We start from the raw sequence: 18,891 nt of genomic DNA, 5'->3' as shown, positions 1-18,891 counted from the left end.
CCTACCCTCCAACACCACCGATTCCAAAAGTGATGCAGAAAGAAAGGGAATTGCCTGTCACCTCATCCTCATCGCACCACTCTGATGGTAGAAGTTGTGGATCAACAACGTCATCAATCTTGTGTCAGAAATCCAGTGAAAGATTTGGGTCATCCCTCATCTACTCAAACAACCATGACAGCAGTTGTTTCACCCCTGTCCTTAGTTCCTGAACTGCACTTCTGGATCATGTCACAACGGCCCTTTACTCTAAAAGCGTACAAAGGCAAATGACACATTGTCACCCAGTGGTGTGCAAACGAACATATTTTACCTCTCCAGGCATCAATACCATAGCTGACACGTTTCATCATCATGGACACGAAGATATCGGACAAAATAAGGACTTACCTGATTCACTCCCAACTTTTGAGTAAACATGGCCAAAACATTAACCCTCTGCCCCAAGTGGAACCTATCTTGGGTATTAACTTGGCTGAACAAGACCCCCTTTGAACCATTTGCACGGGCACCTCTGGCGCATCTTTCCTACAAGACCTGCTTCCTCTTGGCCTTAGCAACAGCAGACATAATTAGTGAAATATATTCCTTGTCTGCTGACCCCAAATACCTGCAGTTCTGACAAGATGGATCAGTCTTACTCATGACCGCTTCCTCTTTCATTGCCAATTACCGTCTTCCTTCCAAGGGTGACCAGACTTTTGTCATGAGACCTCTGTTTCTCCTGGACAAATCAACTGAAGGCCACTTACAAGACCAAGTCAGATCTTTGAAGTGGTACCTTAATCAAATGGAGCTGCTGCATCAAGGTGCCTTTTTCTTCCTCTTAAATCAGGACAAAACTATATATCAGCTCAAACTATCTCATGCTGGGTTATTTGCTCAGCGTACAGGGAAACAACCCCAGCTCAAATAAATTTTTGATGCATCTTGGCTCATGAGGTTAGGGCAGTTACCACCAGCCTAGCATCCAAACAAAACTGTTCTCTAACCAGCATCATTTAGGCTGGAGGATGGAGACCGGAGTCCACATTGTCTTGCTTTTATCTCCAAGATATCTCTTCTCAAAGGGCCCAGTTCGATATATCTCATCTCAAAGGGCCCAATTCGATCTGGTAGGACCTATCTCCACAACACAACAAGTCACACTTCTAGGTTGATTGACAGCTTCTTAAAGATGCTGCTTCTTGACTGCCGCTGAATTAACGGAGGTAAATTTTTTCCCTTTATGAAGCAGCACCCAGACAGATTGAGTTTCCTCCAGTCGGGTTAACTAGAAGCTGTCTCAATACCTTAGGGGACCAGAGATGGTATCTCTGGGGTAAGGGAATGTATCTCCCTCCACCTCTTACTTATTCTCCTTAAGTATTAAGATTAGGTAACGTATTTGAAGAAGAAAACAATTTTTTATAGTAAAATCTTTCTTCATAAATACTTACCCAATCATAATACACATACACCCTCCCAGCCTCCCTGCAGTTACATCCTTAGGGAGCATGCCTTCTGCTCCAGTAATAACTGGCATATTCATACTCATTGCCGCCTAGTCTTATAGGTAAGGGGGATTACTCTGCCCAACCACCACATGGGTCGGCAGATAACTTTTAGCTCCTGTTTGCTACAAGTAGTATCTGGAAGGGCTGGATTTGCAAGGTTGTGGTAGTACTCCTAAGGTATTATGATTGGGTAAGTATTTTCGAAGAAACATATTTTATTACAAAAAATTGGTTTCTGTGTCTCCAGTTTTTATAACACCATGTGTGCTAGACACTTGGTTAAAGGGAGTCAAAAATTTGTCTACTCTGAACTCTCAGAAGCATGTATGCCACGAGAAAATCTCAGCCAACGAAATATTAAAAATTTCCTTGAGCCAGGTGTCTTAATTCAAGACACATTGGAATCATTTGTATGGCATGTCCAAAATACTTTCTCCATTTTCTGTCTGCACGACATGGTCTTACCAAGTAGAGAACTGAACTTTGTCAGACCAGGGTAGCTGCACAGACAGTGATCACACTCTGTTCTTTGATAGTAGAACCTTAGAATCGGGTGATATTGAACACTTTTGAAGGATTATGTTAAAAAATGTAAGGGTGACATGATAATTAACTATGGCATCCTGACAAAGACTTCCCTTGCATGTGTATAAGCAAATGTTTGCCTGTTGTGCTATAATAAATTTAGGAGAATTTCATCCTTTAGTAGAGCCATCATGTTTTTACTGGGTGACACGGGTAATGGTAGGATGTTCAGCATTTCCTCCTCCTCCTAATGTAATATGATCAGGTAGTGTATTTGATAGAGAAAACAAATTTTTCAGTAAATTATGTTTCTCTGATAATATTTACCTGATCAAATTACAAATAATCAACCCCACTCTTCCCTGCAATGCAAGTATCCTTTAAAGTTTCACTTAAATAAACTCTGATTACATCTAGGTATAATGGTGGCCACCTAGTGTGCAGAAAGTGAAGCTAACCTGTAACAGTTTCTTCTCATTGTCTAATAATATTGCATCACCTGAAAATGTTCATATAAATAATCTCTTTGATCCTACAGTATTTGTTAAAGTGATTGCCCTTTATTTTTTAGCTTAATGAAGTGTGTGACAGTGGAGCAACTGGTACCATGGTTTCTGTTGGTTGCTTTGAAACTTGGTTAATATTGTGGTCATTGCTTGATGACAAATCAGCAAATCACTTTTCTGAGTTAGTGCGGTTTTTGTCTTGGAGTTAAATGTGTGGCACAAAGCAATTTGTTTGCATTTTTATGGAAATACCAAGAAACTTGACAAATGTTATGGTCGTTTCCTGAAAATCACTTTGCCCAGCAATTTTTGTTAGAGTAATTGTCTTTTTTTTATTTTGTAGCTTAATGCAGTATATGACATTTTTAGTACAGCTAGTTCTGCACTTTTTCTTGAAGGTTTGTAAATTGCGTGGAAACTTGGTACATATTATAGTCATCATCTAAAGAAGCACATATTGTGAGTTCTTTGTGCTCCTTTGATTTCAGTAGGAGGTATTACAAATTGCATTTTAGGGGATTGCTGTGAAACTTAGTACTTATTATGTTCGTTATTAGAAGAAATGCATGCTGACAAATCATTGTTCTAGCACTGGTTTTAGAAGAACTATAAATTGTTAACAATTTCTCTAAATTTATTTGAAATGGTAGTGTTCTGTCTTTTTGTATCAAGATATTTTTTATCAGATTCCACTCTAAAGGATGCTGAAGGATGAAGTTCTTTAGGGATATATACTACAGATAAGACTATGTATTTTACAATTTTACAAGAGCTATTTTTCCCTTTGTGTCCATGCAGAGTGTAGATTTGAGGAACTTCACAAAAAGGGCTGAGACCAAGGAGGTTCAGGTTGTGCAGATTATTGAGAGTGTTAAAGGAAGCTTTATTAATGTCAGAATCCGCCTTGGGCTCTTTGGAGTGTTCACATGTGAGTTTATTAGTTTCAACATATTTTGTTGCCTTTAAGCAGATACAAATTACTTAAATACAAGAGAGAGAGAGAGAGAGAGTGAGAGAGAGAGAGAGAATAATTCCTATTTAACATATATGTGAGATGTAAATTATCTGCACAGGGAAATTTCTTCCAAATTGACATTCAAAACTATGGTACTTTGATTTGTAGCAGATACATCATATTGCATTCTTCAGTCATTTGAAGTAGCGGCTGTTGTAGACCTGCATACCCTTATGATTTAACTGTTAACTGAAGAGACCCATAAATTATGGACTTTTGGAATAATAGCAAAAATAATGAAAATACAGTCATTGTGGTCCAGAATCTGGCTTGTCCTTGTTTGATCCAGATCTGAGTTTCATTTTAGGGTCAGTGGATTTGGTCAGGGAACCAGTCAGATCTGAGTTTCATTTTAGGGTCAGTGAATTTGGCCAGTGAACCAGTGTGTAACTTTTATAGTATCTTATGTCACTTGATTAGGCTTGAATAAACAGTAACACAAGAAAGGGTGAAAACAACGAGCTTTGAAAAATACAATAATTTATTTCCCTGGAAAAATTCTGTAAAAATGAAAAAAATATGAACTTACGGTTTTATATAATCAAATCCAAAAATAATCTGAAAATAAAAGTTGAGTAGTCCTAATAACAAAATGTTCTACTGATTTCACATTCTAATCCCGATGAAGAATCCAAGATGGAAGATGACGACATATGCTGCAATCTGTAGTGTTGAAGTCTACAGTTCCTTGTAGAAATAAAAATTATCACTCTGGTTTCTGATAGCTGAATAATTTTTTTTTTTTAAACTGTTCTTGTTTCACAATATTACATGAGCACATGTATTTTCCAGAAAAATAACAGAATTAATCCTTTTGAATCCAAGTAATTTAAAATAACTCCAAACCAGGTAATTTGAAATAACTCCAAACAGCACAACATACAACTAACAGTTTAAAAGCCCAGCTTCTACTGAGATTAATTCTCCAAAACATGGGTTATATGGGCTTTCTAAAACGTAAACAAGGGTCACGTGATCATCTTCTGGAAGTTAATAGAAGCAAATACTTGTTACAGATCACATTTACCCAGTGTGACCTGACCAAAACCAATCATTTTTACTCTAAGAAATAAAAAATAAAAAAAATTGTTTATATCTTAAAGGCAAGGTCCCATCATGACCTTGGAAGTAACCAATCATTTGAAAATAAAATAGAACTTGTTTACAAAGGATGCTACAAATTCTGAAACAAGGTCAGGATTTAGATCAACACTTGGTGTTTATAAACTAACAGTCATAAACTAACAGTCAAGGTCAAACTGTTTTCTAAAAAAAGTATAATTTCTAGTGAATAAATTTACCTTACAATATCATGTAATGAAAAATAATTTTTACAAAAAAACTAACAAACAATTAAATTGAAATAAATGTATATTAAATCAGATATAATTAAATCAAATATACATAACAAGTACTTTAGATGATGAAACTGATGCTTTAGAATATTCAACAAATGGCATCCAATGAATGAAAACACTTTGAAGATGAAAGGGACAAGAAGCCTCTTAAAATTATATTCAGCATAGAAGTATAAAAAAAGAATATTCAGATTGATTCATGGGGGGTGGGGAAAGCTTGAAAGGTAACATTTACATTCATTGGACATCATGTCATGTTAATTTGAGTATCTTTCATGGTGGGAGAGATGATTGCCACTGCAATCTGAAATCAAAAAGACAAAACACAAAACAAACCCAAAGACTATGTCAGTTTATGAGATCTAACAATTTTCTGTCTTAATTTCCATTACACTTTGTAATTGTGTAGCCTTTTGAGATTAACAGATGGTTGCCTTACCATAATCAGCAGGGAACAAATTTATTGAATTTGTTATATTCAGAAAACCTTTCCGTTTTCATTTCTGTGTATGTGATTGTATACATGCACCATGGAGTATGAAATAAAGAAATATCCTTTCTTATTTTCAACCACAAATAAAATAAATTTAATATGATACTAGAGTAATGATTTAAAATCTTAAACACAGTCATAATTTACATACTGAAAATGTAGAATATGCTCATGGCACATATCAGCAAAAAAAAAATGGGTCACAACTCTTGTTGCATTTTCACTAAGGAATGAAACCTAAATCATACTGTTCATAAAGTGAGTGTTGTGACTAAATTTTAAAGGATCCATTACACAGTGTAATAGTTTGGATTTTTCTTTTATCCACCATATTTAATGATAGGCAAATTCACTTTGCCATTTGTCACTGGTAAAGCATACATATAACATTTACTACTGTTTCATAATCAAAAATAAATAATATTTCCTTTTAATGTTTATATTACTAGTATTGCCACCATTATTATTATTGCTCTAATTTTGAGCATCAATTATTGTCATCCTGTGAAAATGGCATTTTGGGTGTACTGAAATTATTGGGAATGACTGATGGGAGAAGTGGTCTTCATTACTTTACAGGTTTATGTGTTTTTTTTTAAATTTTTGATCTGTTGTAACCAAAGAATTCATGAAAATGTATGCTTGGTAAATAAAAGTAAATGTACAGCATTTATTTTGTTTTTATGGCCCAGGTCCAATTGCTCCCAAGTCTGCAAGTAATGTGGATGTTATGTCAGCCCTGAATGATCTCCCCTGGTTGGATATCACTGAATCTTTCACAGTTGAAACTACAAGTATTCCAAACGGTGTCAAATACAGGATCACTTTCAACTCCAAAAGAGGTCAGTTTCTGTGTACAGTCTTTTTAAATTTTTTAAATATGCATGTTTTTAAAGTGAAACCCAGATATAGCATGATGATTGGGGTCGAAAACATACCATTGTGCTATGTAACAGTTATTGTGCTGGAGACAAAGAAGTCACTTAGCTGAAGAAAATATTGTATGTGTATCTTCTTGGCATGACAAGATTGGGGTGGGTGTGATTGGGTTGCGGTGGCACAAAATCAAGGAATTCATTGACATAGTTATCAACTTGTTCCATATTGAACATGATTTACTTAAAACATTTATTTCATATTTAATATTATTTTTTTAGTGTAGAAACCATTATTTGATACATACATATAAATGTATACAATACTTGGCAAGTTAATAGTTTGAGTAGATATACTCATCAGTCATCAGTTGATCTGGCTGTATCCATAATAGTAATTTAGTACAATACTCCTTCAGTTTCAAATATACATTACTTAAATTTAAATATTCATATTTATATCCATATAAATTCTAGTGAGTTTAAATGCCAAGGATTAACATTAAATAGAATGCAGTGTTGTTTTCTCTGCAATTCATCTCCATTCCTGCCAATGAAGGCTACCCTTTGTGAATAATTGCACATACACTTCTAGTACTTAGGAAATTTTTGCTCTGATCTTTACTGCTGCTAAGCATTGTTGTTACAATAAATTCAAGGTTCTGACACTTCTGTTAGCGAGTACAAAAGCAGCAATGGTGAAGAAACTTGCTTGAGTAAATGCCTGGCATTACACTATACTGTATAAGCTGATAATGAGTCAAATTTAGCCTTCCTGGAATTGAAGGTTAAGGAACTCTTTACTTAGTTGTGTTACATATGTTGTATGAATCATATGGGTGCTTGCCCTACACGTAAGTTTATCATGATTTGGTTTGCTGAAGATGGGTATCTATTTGTGTTCATTAAAAATTTTATTATAAAGTTAAGGAGATTGAGCGACTGTTAGTTTTGTTGGCAGAAGGGTGGTCTCTCAAGACTAATTTTTCTATTTTTACTGTACATTTTTATTGAAAATTTGAAAAGCAAAATACTACATTGTTTGTTGAAGTGGCAGTTGATTAATTATGTTTACCTATTTGTAATTTGGGGCCTGTAATCTTATATTCCTATTATTTAGAATTAAATACAATGCATTGTTTCTGCTGTGCTCATTTCAAGTCATATAACCAAAATATATGGTTAAACTATCAATATTGGCACATGAACTTTTAATATGTGGAGTGGTACTTGTACAGTTGTTTGGGAATTAAGCTGTGCTAGGGGATTAGCGGCATATAAAAGTATACAAGATGATGTTTTTCACATTCTGTTTGAATATTTTCATACTTGGCAGCTGCTGAATGTAATGATATTATGAAGTGAGTGTTTTCTATAATTGTGATGCATCTCCTTTAAAAGAAAACAATATGGCACTCCAACTTCCTTTTGTGTTTTCAACTTTGATCAAGCAGCATTTGGATATTTGTTGCATCATTCAGAAAAGAAAACTATCCCCTGTCACTTCTGTCTGCATGGGTTCGAGTCTCGGATTCGGCTAATGTGGGTATGTGAGAAAGCTTGCCAGTAGCTTCTCGTGGGTTGGTGGTTCTTTCCGAGGTTTTCCTGGGTTCTTCCTCCACCAATAATACTGGCCGCCATGTATAGCCTATCGTGTGCTGAAAAATGGTGTTAAACCCTACAACAACAACAATCCCCTGTCACCCAAATGCTTTTCCATATAGATCATGATGAAAATAAATAATTCATTGCTCTTTAGGCAAAGCTAAAGATGTAAAACAGTAGAGGTGTATGCTACAGTAAATTATGAATTACATATGCAAACATGCTGAAATTGTGAAGTTCTTGGAAATCTTCTCTGTTATGATTCCCTCTCTAGCAGAATGTCATCAAATGGGTTGAGTCTCATGAAAAATATCAAAAATATAAAGAGAAACTGACATGCATCAGGTTCTTATGAACAAAACCTTTACTGATCCAGATGGAGATGTGGGTGATAAATCATATTTTGTGATTTTTGTGGGTTTAACACCATTTTTCATCACATGATAGCCTTATATACATGACAGTTTGTTTGTTTGGTGGAAGAGGAACAGCCAACCCATAGGAAGCTACTGGCAGTCTTTCTCAAATAACTGAATTAGCTGAGCCCGAGACTTTTAACCTGGTGAACAGAGGCAAAATGTAAAGTCAAGCACCTTAGACCATTTGGTCACCTGGTGTCCCAGATAAATTGGGTGTCCAGTCCTTTTGTTATGGTCTTACCTTATTGATATCATATATTTTTTATTTTATCCTAATCATGTGTTGCAGGAGACTTTGATAAAATAGAAGTCAGGACAGTGGCAGGTACCCCTAAGGTCACTGCAACTGTTACTGAGGTAACAAAAGGAGTCTCAGACATGTTTACGGTATCTCTTGCAATGGAAGGCATTCCGTCTGGCATCTTCACTAGCAATGCAACTACTGATCAGGTAAATTGACCTTCATGCATATAGCATAGTTTCCATTCTATTTTTCCAAATATAGCTTTATTATGTCAAATTAGTAGTTAACTCTGTAGTCTTGCTATAATTAGTAACTTAGTGTTTACCAGCACTGGCCTTTCATGTCAAGGAATGCTACTCAGATTTAGGCAAACCTGATAGTAGTTATCTCCCATGGATTTTTTCCACTGACGGAAATATGTGCAAAAATAGCAGAATATGCAAAGAATGTTTTAAATGTTAATGTATACTTCTCTAGTGTCGAATAAAGATGAAAAAGTTTTTAAAAATATAAAAAATTATTTAGAGTATTTTGTTTATGATAGTAAAAAGGACCACGGACTGTAATAACTGTGGAGTCCTGTTTTATTGCTTCCACTAATTGTTCTTGTGTAAATTATTATCTCATCAACCCTCAGTACTTTCAATAATTTGATTAGTGCAAGACAAATATGGTGTGAAGTACATAAATGGATGGCTTAAGACAATAAACTGCGTTTTCGCAACTTGTCAAATTATACTAAAATGATAGCTATCTTTGAGTAACCATTTCTATGATGGAAGGAAGAAGTACTAGTCTGTGTATTCTCTAACCTTTTTGAGGAATAACTTCAGACTCAGAATCATCTGGCTTTTACTGTCTGTAATTAGAATAAAGGTAGAATCACAGAACTTTATGATTTTTCTTTATTCTGGTTTTATTTCTGGTCTGTGTTAGTATCAAGATTGAAATATGAGAAAATTCCATTTTCAAACTATTTTTCTGCCATGTGCTGTCATGCTGTAAATGGCTAATTGTAGCTATGACAAGCAGTAATTGTAAAAGTAATTAGAATTTTGCATTACTTTTCCAGATTTTTTGATCAATTACTGATTACTTTTTTTGCAGGAATTTATGACAATTACAATTTTATATTTCAAGTAATCAGTTACTTAATTCATTACTTTAATAATTCATTACTGTTCAGTAATGGCTATGAAGATATATTCAATAAGATGTGGGAATTTTGTATGAGAAATTTAAAATGATAACCATTGTAAATTATTGTGTTATTCTTGATTTTTGAACACATCTTTTTAATATGTTTGTATAGGGCAAAAAAAGACTGAATTGGCTTCACCTTGAGAAATACTTATTGATTGAATGAAATATAGAATTTTTCAGTGACACTTATTCAGACCATCTATAATTTAGTGCATACATAAATACAATTTTTAAACCTTGTGTTCATGTTAATTATTGTGTTGGTTGGTACATATCAGTAACTAATGTATCTTTTCTCAGGTTAAGGCAGCTCTGGCTCCAATGTTTGGTGCCAGATGTCCCAAAGCACTGACTGCACCAGCCAAAGTGAAGGTGGCTGAAAATTTTGAGTCTGGCACTGGGTCATCAAATGGAGAGTGGGTGATAAATGAAGAAGCTTTTTGTGGGAAATATTCCATCAAGAACCCAACTGTGATCTATGAGAAGAAGGATAATCAGACTGTAGAAGATATAAAACAGACTATGTATAAATGGGTACATATTGTTTTATCAATCACTGGTATCATAACTGGGGTGGATGTGTAGTCATGGTGACCCTTCACTTTTTGTGAATTACGAATTTACATGTCAACCGTAACTACTTATTTGAAAAAGAGAGGCTTTTTGAGAGTTGCCTCACTTGAGAAATTGTTCTGATGCCTAAGTAATTAGGGCTCCACTTAATGAAGTTAGCAGAGCCCTATAGTAATTATGTTGTTCACCTTTCAGCACTTTGGTTTGCATGAAATAATTTTCCAGGGAATACAGTGTGACCCTGCTATAACACGGTAGTTGGGAGTCATAGAACCTGACCATGTTATAGACTGAACCGTGTTATAAGCAGCCAAGTCAGTTAGCTGAAGAAGCTTATGCATGTGCCCAAAAAAATTTTGGGGGGTGATGGGAGTTAGGTAATAAACATGGGTGGTAAAATACGTGCTTCATTGGCCCAGTTACCAACATAAATCGACGCATATTAAATGAGAAATACACCTGTAGTGAAAACAGAAGACATATATAAAATTTTACTTTATTTAGAGAACCACAGATGGGTACATATACTTGTATACTGTTTATATATATACATGTCTAATATATAGCATGAATAGAGTATTAACACCGTGTACTCACCCGCAAATCTCATCACATGCATTGAATCCACAATACAAGTAATTCCATCGAAAATATGCACACACAGAGATTTAAAATCACGTTACAAATGATGAAGCACATTTACTTTTTATTACGTCCCAAATTGGTAAAAGTTAGTTCGTGTTTTAAGCCGCCATTGGTAGCACTCGTAAGCATAAACTTTTTCCCTGCAAAAAGGAAACTTTCATGGCAGCATAAACATGTTCCAGTCACGTTGGAAAATGAAAACATTCATCAGATTCCATTGCTTTTATTAAAGTTTGGTACTGACGTCCTTTGAAGAAAAAGTTTTGTTTTTATTGAAGATTGTAGTCTGCTTTCTTTGATGAAAGGTGCATGCGTTATTGTAGTCACCGCTAAAGGCCAGCTTTGGAGAACCAAACTAATGCCCATTTCTTATTGTTGCAGCAACATCAAATAATTGTATTGCATGATTGAGACTGATTTTTTTTCTCCATTTGATTAGTACATTTTCATAACAGTCTGTGCTTCAAGGGTAATCAGTTTTCTTTGAAATTTCAGCAAACTATTTTATTTGGGTACATTTAAAAAAAAGGAATTGGCCATCATTTGGTTGATTGTAATTAATGTTCCTCCTTGCCTATTGAACAGACCAACAAGTAAGATTTTTTTTATTTGCATTTGTGGTAGGGGAGTGATGCTGCCTTCCATGCATGCATCAGAAATTTAGTAAAGAGTCAACAGACGATAGAGACGCAGGTTTTCTGGTCTGATGACATGGATTAGTACAGAAAATGTGAGTGCTCTGAAGGATTTAATTATGAATTTTACTTACAATCCACATACAAATGTCTATGTAAATATATTAATTACTAGCAAGCAGCCAAGCATCAGACGAAAGATAGATTACAAGCTAATGCCTCATTTGGTTGATCTCTACTACCAGAAATGTCTCACAGCATACAGTACTCATGCTCGATGTCAACATAAGTGGATTATGATATAACAATGCACTGTAGATGGTATGTCAACATGGACAAAGTAATTGTTTATGTAACAATAGATAAATTTCAGTGCATTTTATATCAAGTTTGCAGCTTCCTTTCATGGGGCCTCTGAATTTATCCACTCCAGTTAAAACAGCCAACAATATCGCCAATAAAAAAATCACCAGATGGTATATTTTGCCGGCAATAAGGAAAAAATATTGCAGTCTGCAACAGTGGCGAATCCCTATGTGATCCAAGAACTTTTTTAGATGTTATTTTTCATACTTTTAAGAAGAAGAAACTAATTTTTCATGTACTAGAAAAAAGCATATAAAATTTCAGGAGCCACGCAATGATTGTCTTGTATTATTTATGCGTGATCTCTTCCCCAAAATGATAATTCATTTTTTACATTTTTTATACTTTTAAGAAAGTTTTTTCTCATGTACGAGAAAAGTACAGGGAGCCATGCCATGACCGTGTCATATCTGAATTCATGTTATAACAGAGCATGCTATAGCGGGTCACACTGTATTTTGGATTTTAACCAAATTCTATTTTCAGCTTTTTATTGATGAAACTTGAAAAGAATTCAGTTTCCAGTCATCACTGTCATCATTTAGAGGAGTTATGGGCCCTGATTGTCTATCTCACCTACCCCCAGTCTTATTTCAGCAGCATAATGTTCTTCAGGATTGTTGGACTTAAGCCACATTTGACATGCAGCTTTATATTGATCATTTATAAGTTCAGTTTCCACACCTTTTACCATGATTTGTTGGGTTTCAACCAAATTCGCTATTTAGCTTTATTTTGATGAGACCTTGATTGAGTTAAATTCCCAGCATTCCACAACATTTACAGGATTTATGATGCCATGATTGCGCATCCTCCTGATGTTGGTCTCCATATGTCTTTGTCAAGATATTTTGGGTTTCAGTCAGATTTTATATGCAGCTGTATTGATGAGACTTTGAAACAAATCAGTCCCATGACATTATTTATTGGAGTTATGCCCTCTAGTCACCTGTCCTTGGTGCCTGTAGCATAACATTCTGAAGTTTTGTTCGATTTGAACTAATTTTTGAATTGGTCTTTACACTATTGAGACCTTGAATGAGTTCAAAAGTTCCATGACAGGAATTATGCCCACTATTTGCTTTTATGTCCCTAAATAATTTAGATGGGTGGTTGTAGTTAACACTCACATTGTCAAGACAAAGATTGGCGACTGTGCAATAATTAATGTCAACTATCTTGAAGTTCCATTTCAGTTCAGTATTTTTTTATTGTCATTCCAGCTGTGTTTTGCCTCCAGGGGCCACCTACATAATTGGGTGAAGCTGACCTACACCTATACTAATGCATCTGGAGATACAGTGGGCCCCATCACTACCTCCTTTTTCCATCAGTTTTCTCTAGAGTTCACAAGGTAGGTAGCATGTAGTAAAAGTACATCACATTGTTTCCAAATTATTTACAACAAAAAGTTCAGCTAACATTTGGAAATATCCATCTCTTTGATTAAGATGTTCTCCATTAAACCTATTGATGCAGATTAAGGAAATGAATATTTTTTAATTTGTATTAAAGCATTCAGGTGATGAGATTTCTGTTACTAAACTCACCATTGCTTTTCTTAAATAGGGAAAGAGTATGTCATATTTCAAATTAAAATGGTTCCTGCTTGGATTCATTTGATTGACAAGTGTGCATCAGTGCACTGGCAATGACTCAGTCCTAATGTCCTTTGTTCTATCTACTAAACACCCTTTGATTTTACACTCATCTGAGTAAGTACTAAGTGAAGGAAAAATATATGTACACATTTTGGTAGATGTTTTCCTCCAGATAACAGTTTTTGCACTGAAATATATTATTTGTATGGAGTTTAGAATTGACTGTTAATATATGCCAAAATGCATGCTGAAAGACAGATTTGGAATGGCATTAGTTATAGTATCAATAAAATAAATATTTCACTAATGTTCAGATAGAATGATGTGTATTTGAATATGGAGTTCAAATAAACTGCAGGTAGATATAGCACATCAGATGGGTTTTCAGGTTGGTTTGTTTGCAAAAAATGAGAGACAGAGTCCTTAAAATCTCTTTGTATAGTTGCCACTCAGATATTTTTTCCAATTGACAACATATTCAGGATTATTTGTTTGTTAAAGAGCCCTCTTCAATGTCCAGAGAGGATGTGAACTGTTTTCAAATCATAGCATTGTATATTCAAAAAATAATACTGGTGTAGATGTAATTTGGTATGTATGTTCCACAATTAATTTGGTTAGTAAACTCAAAATCTGCGTGATTGCATATAATAAAATTGATAATTATTTATATCTGGTATATATTTTGTCCAGTTTATTACAGCAAAATTCAGAGTCCATTTAGACATTGCAGTACCTTATCTAGTACCCAATAAATGCTGCTCTTAGATGGCATATTAGGCATTAGACACTGAAACCCAAAGGGAATTCTCAAATACATTATCTGATCCCTTTAACATTAGGATTACTCTCTGCTTTGTCCGAATACAGCACTCCCAGAAAGACCAAATGATGTCTTTCTGTCTGTATAACATATAGGCAAAACGAAATAACTCAGGTTAGCTGTCCTTACTACCCACTACATGGTCACTTTGTTCTTGATGTAACCAGTGTTCACCTGCTACCATCCACTTTTTCATTTTAGTGGTATGAAGTATTGTGTGTCAAAATGTTGTTATATATTGTCTGTTCAACATTTCCATGATTTCTGGTGAAATATATTTTTACATTTAATGTACAGTTCATTATTATTCTTATGATATTGATTGAGAAAATGAAATTTTCACTGGTGAAATTGTTGTGTATGATTATATTTCAGTTATTGCACTTTTCAAGTCATCTTGATAAATGAGAATTGCCATTTTTCAAGTCATCTTGATAAATGAGAATTTATATGTTTCTATATCTTTTCATTAGATGATTTCAAGCATGTGCAAAAGGTGCAAACAATTTAAGGTTGTTGAGGACAAACATGAGACACGTTTGGCATGCACATAATGCTTATTATCACATACATGCCATGTGTGTGTGCATTATGAACACAAGATGTCTGGTCCAACACTTTGAAAAGGCAACTTAAGGGCCAGATTAAATGAGCATGCTCAAAATCATCAGAGCAGGAAATGTTAAGCCTCTACCCCACTTGGGAATCATTGATGCATTTTATGGGGGATGTCAAGATGCCACTGCCATTCCCCTCAAAAATACAAAAAACAGCAATGACATTGATGATGGGAGTGATGATGGTAATGAGATGGACATATCTGAACATTCTAATCTGACCATGGAATGGACAGAATATAGTTTCAAGGCAACTAATGAAAATTTTCATGCGACTTGCCTCTTTTGGAATGTCCTTTTCCACCTACAACCAATCCTATCTGTATGATGTAGATGATGATGTAGATGCTGATGTCAACTTCGCAAGTATGTAGATGCTGATGATGGTCCATTATTAAGAATCTTGCCACAATCTTAAAAAATTATGGAAATTACCAGCCATGTTTTGGATAAAATTTGCTACCCCATTTAAAGTAAGAGCTTTCTTTTCAGTGAGTCATTTACCACCAACTTTCATACCTAGCTGGTACAAATCAAATACTGATTTTATTCTTGAGATTTACCAAGTCTAGACCAGTATGTGCCCACTTTCAATAAGTCTGCTGCCTGTTATGAAGTAAAAAGATAAATGTTTAATGTCACATTAGTTCGACCAGAATGTCATGCACGCCTTCTCTCAAACTACATCTTATAGTGACATTTGCACTCCCTCCCTTTCAGTTCTCTTTCTGTTTATTCAACAAATTATGGAGATGAGAATGCAAACAACACAAGAGTTGCCCATCAGCTTTCAGTGCAAGCTATCCCAGGGAATGTATCAGAGAAGAGAAAATTGTCACCAAAGAGACTGCAGGGCTGACTTTCAACAATGGCAGAATTTTCTTTTTCAGGCAAGCAGGCAGGGTAGACAGAAAGCATGGATTCTTCTCCCCATGTCTCCTGTTAACCATCAGTGACTTGCAGATTACTCCAACCTGCTGGGAATCTGTTCATGGTTGCCAAACTCCTCTATTCACCAGACCTAGATCTGTCTTTCTCCAGAAATCATTGGGTAAAACAAGTCTTGTTGCAGGGTCTCCAGTTCTCATTCATCTGACCTGTCCAGTTTTGTTGCCTCTCCCCCCCTCCATCATGACAGAACTCAAGTGATCTTAGGAAGGCAGACATTGTACAGAATGAGACACCCTCAGGGTTTCTGTTCCAGAATCTTTCTGGTTACAGATCCATTGACAAATTGTGACTTATGATAGATTTAAGCAGGCTCAATCAAATTATTTCTGCCCTGAACAATTCAAGTTGGAGATGGCAACATTCAACTGTCTTTCAGTGCAGTATGATAAATACATGATCAGCATTGACCTGTCTGTAATTCATACAGCATTGTGCAAATACCTTTGCTTTGCATGTCATGGGATAGTTTGTCATTTCCATGTCATTCCATTCTGCTTCGGCCTAAGCTCTTGGACTGTCATGCAAATCTTTACTGCATCCTATTCTTGTAATGGATGCCCACCTCAGCAGTGTATGTGGATGGCATACTTCAAAAGCATTTGGTAAGTTTGGTTTTGGTTCATAACATGAAAATCTTCATTCTGTTATTTGTAGCATGGATAATTAAAGAAAGAAATTAGATCTTATCCCGCTCAGCATTTTGTCCAACTGGGTATGAGTTCTCAACATGTGCCAGCCTGGTGTGTTTCTGCAAAATAGTTTTGCTAATGCCCCTCTATGATGGGAGAAGTCCTAAGTCAATGAGTTGCTTGATTTAATTTCAGTCCTATTGAGAAACATCGTAGCAAGTCTTATGCTGCTCAAGCAGTCAAGGTCTCCGTCTATGTTGAGAGAAACTCCTCCTTCATGCATGGCTCTTGTCTGGGATGCCCTGCATAAAAAGGAGTTCAAAACTTTAGTCTTGAAGAGGATTGCAACAGCACCCTCAGATGTCCGAGGCACAAGGTGAATATTTGCAGTGACCATAAAAGACTATTCCTACCATTTAAGGCAGGAAAGAATGACATAACCCCACCAGCACTAGCTGCTTGGCTAAAGGAATTAGTCATTAAATCAGTGTACTTGGAACTCCCACCAGCTAGGTACAACTAATCCCGGCCTTTGAACATTGTCTCATTTTGGGACATGGTGAAGTCATTTTGTTGGCATTCTTTCAGCTTCTGTTTGTTTGACATATCTTCGCAAAGGGGAAAACTTAATGTTATTGGTCCAGTGGTAGTTGCCCAGACAGTTTTCGTGCCCTATTCATGAAAGCAGAACCTTCAGACCTAGGCTTGAACTTGCTCCTTTAGCCTATGAAACTGTTGAATGAAAGACATTAATCAGGAGTGGGATCTAACATTGACCCTAACATGTGTGTATGTGTGTATACACAGTCTTAAGTTATGCTAAAACTAACACTCGGAGCAATTCTTCTTTTAGTGACAGAGGTAGAATGTTCAGCATTTCCTCAACCTCTTACCTTTTCTTGTAAAGTTAATGGAATCAGTTGGTATTTTTGATAAAGAAAGCAAATTTTTCAGTAAATTGTGACTTTCTCCAATAATATCTAATTACTTTACTAAAAATGCCCCCAAAGCAATCCCTCAAATCAAGCATTCTGTTAAAGGTTTCACTAAGGTTTGAACTTGCTACACCTGGGATACTGGTGGCCACTTGGGAGTTATATATACAGATGTTTTTTCATCTTTCAGGGAGGCCTGGATTCAGAGAGTAATCCTAATATTAGTGTGATTATTTATTGTTTTCTAAAGTCACTGGGAAATAAAATTTTTATATTCCTGAAAATTGCAATTGCATGAAATTAAAAAATGTAGTTGTTGAGCTTTTGTACAGCAAATTCTATTTTTTTATTTCACTCAGTTCAAATATAGATTGATAATTGCAATGCCAGTAGCTGGTAAAGGAAAGTAATATTTCCATTGGTCATTGGTCAGAATGTTACCACGTGATCAAAATGAATTACGTTCATTTCTGTATGAACTGTAAGGAGAACTACTTTTTTAAGAATACCCACTTCTGTAAATAGAGTCACTTGTACAACACAAGATAAACACTGCCAGTGACGGCAGACACGAAGTAAGCATTAAAGGAAAAGAACATTCTTACAATTTAAAAAAAAAATAATTGAATAAATTTAATCTGAAAGACTAAAGCAACCAATATTTCTCATCTTTTTTGAATAAAATCATTCTTTCTTTGTTGAAATTTGTGAAAAATATGGATAAAAATGTTTGAAGTGCACTAGGTCATGGTCACCGGTATACGGTATTATAGCTATCCAACACTGAAACTGATATGTCAGAATTTGGAGATTTTTTGCTAACTTTGCCTTATTAGATTATATGCAGGAAGATATTGAAAATTTTGACCCATCTGTATTTGACGAGCCTTTTGAAGTGAAAGAATTATCACAAACTGAGTTACCATTTAGTTTGAGCCTATCGTGCTGAAAAATGGCGTTAAACCCCACAACAACAACAACAACAACCATTTAGTTTGAATGAACCAACACCAGTCTAGTTCCCATTTGATCACAAGGATGACCATAAACCAAAATGCTTCAAATCACTTAAAGAGGAAGATCTCTTAAACATATCTGAACAGCGGTACTCAAAATCTACCAAGAAAAACCCTCAATGGGGCTACACCACTTTTGCAGGTAGATTTATTCATTAATTTAATAATCATAATAAATTAACATTAATAATAACAATAATAATAATAATAATGACTATTATATTGGACTGTTCATCAATGTAAGCTTAAGTAATATTGCTTGATACTTAATTTGCTTTTATTTATTATTTTCTTAAATCAGATATTATGAAAAGGCAATATGTTGTTTATTTTTATGCAAAAAGAAAGAACAAACAATAAT

The 18,891-nt window shown here is 35.1% G+C and overlaps 1 protein-coding gene across 1 annotated transcript in view; it reads left to right on the top strand.

The window, feature by feature from the left end:
• Nucleotides 1-18,891, top strand: part of LOC149793389 (fibrocystin-L-like) — a 151,923-nt gene that overhangs the window by 17,054 nt on the left and 115,978 nt on the right. Inside the window, exons 8-12 of the mRNA XM_089968992.1 lie at nucleotides 3,326-3,455; nucleotides 6,086-6,235; nucleotides 8,582-8,742; nucleotides 10,040-10,273; nucleotides 13,182-13,312. Coding sequence (XP_089825118.1) covers nucleotides 3,326-3,455; nucleotides 6,086-6,235; nucleotides 8,582-8,742; nucleotides 10,040-10,273; nucleotides 13,182-13,312 — 806 coding nt within the window. The remainder of the gene's footprint in view (nucleotides 1-3,325; nucleotides 3,456-6,085; nucleotides 6,236-8,581; nucleotides 8,743-10,039; nucleotides 10,274-13,181; nucleotides 13,313-18,891) is intronic.

The sequence above is a fragment of the Sinohyriopsis cumingii genome, chromosome 8, assembly GCF_028554795.1.
Source record: "Sinohyriopsis cumingii isolate HCF-2022 chromosome 8, ASM2855479v2, whole genome shotgun sequence".
Taxonomy (NCBI): Eukaryota; Metazoa; Mollusca; class Bivalvia; order Unionida; family Unionidae; genus Sinohyriopsis; species Sinohyriopsis cumingii.
Note: the sequence above shows the minus strand (reverse complement) of the source record. Positions and strands in the feature narration are given on the sequence as shown.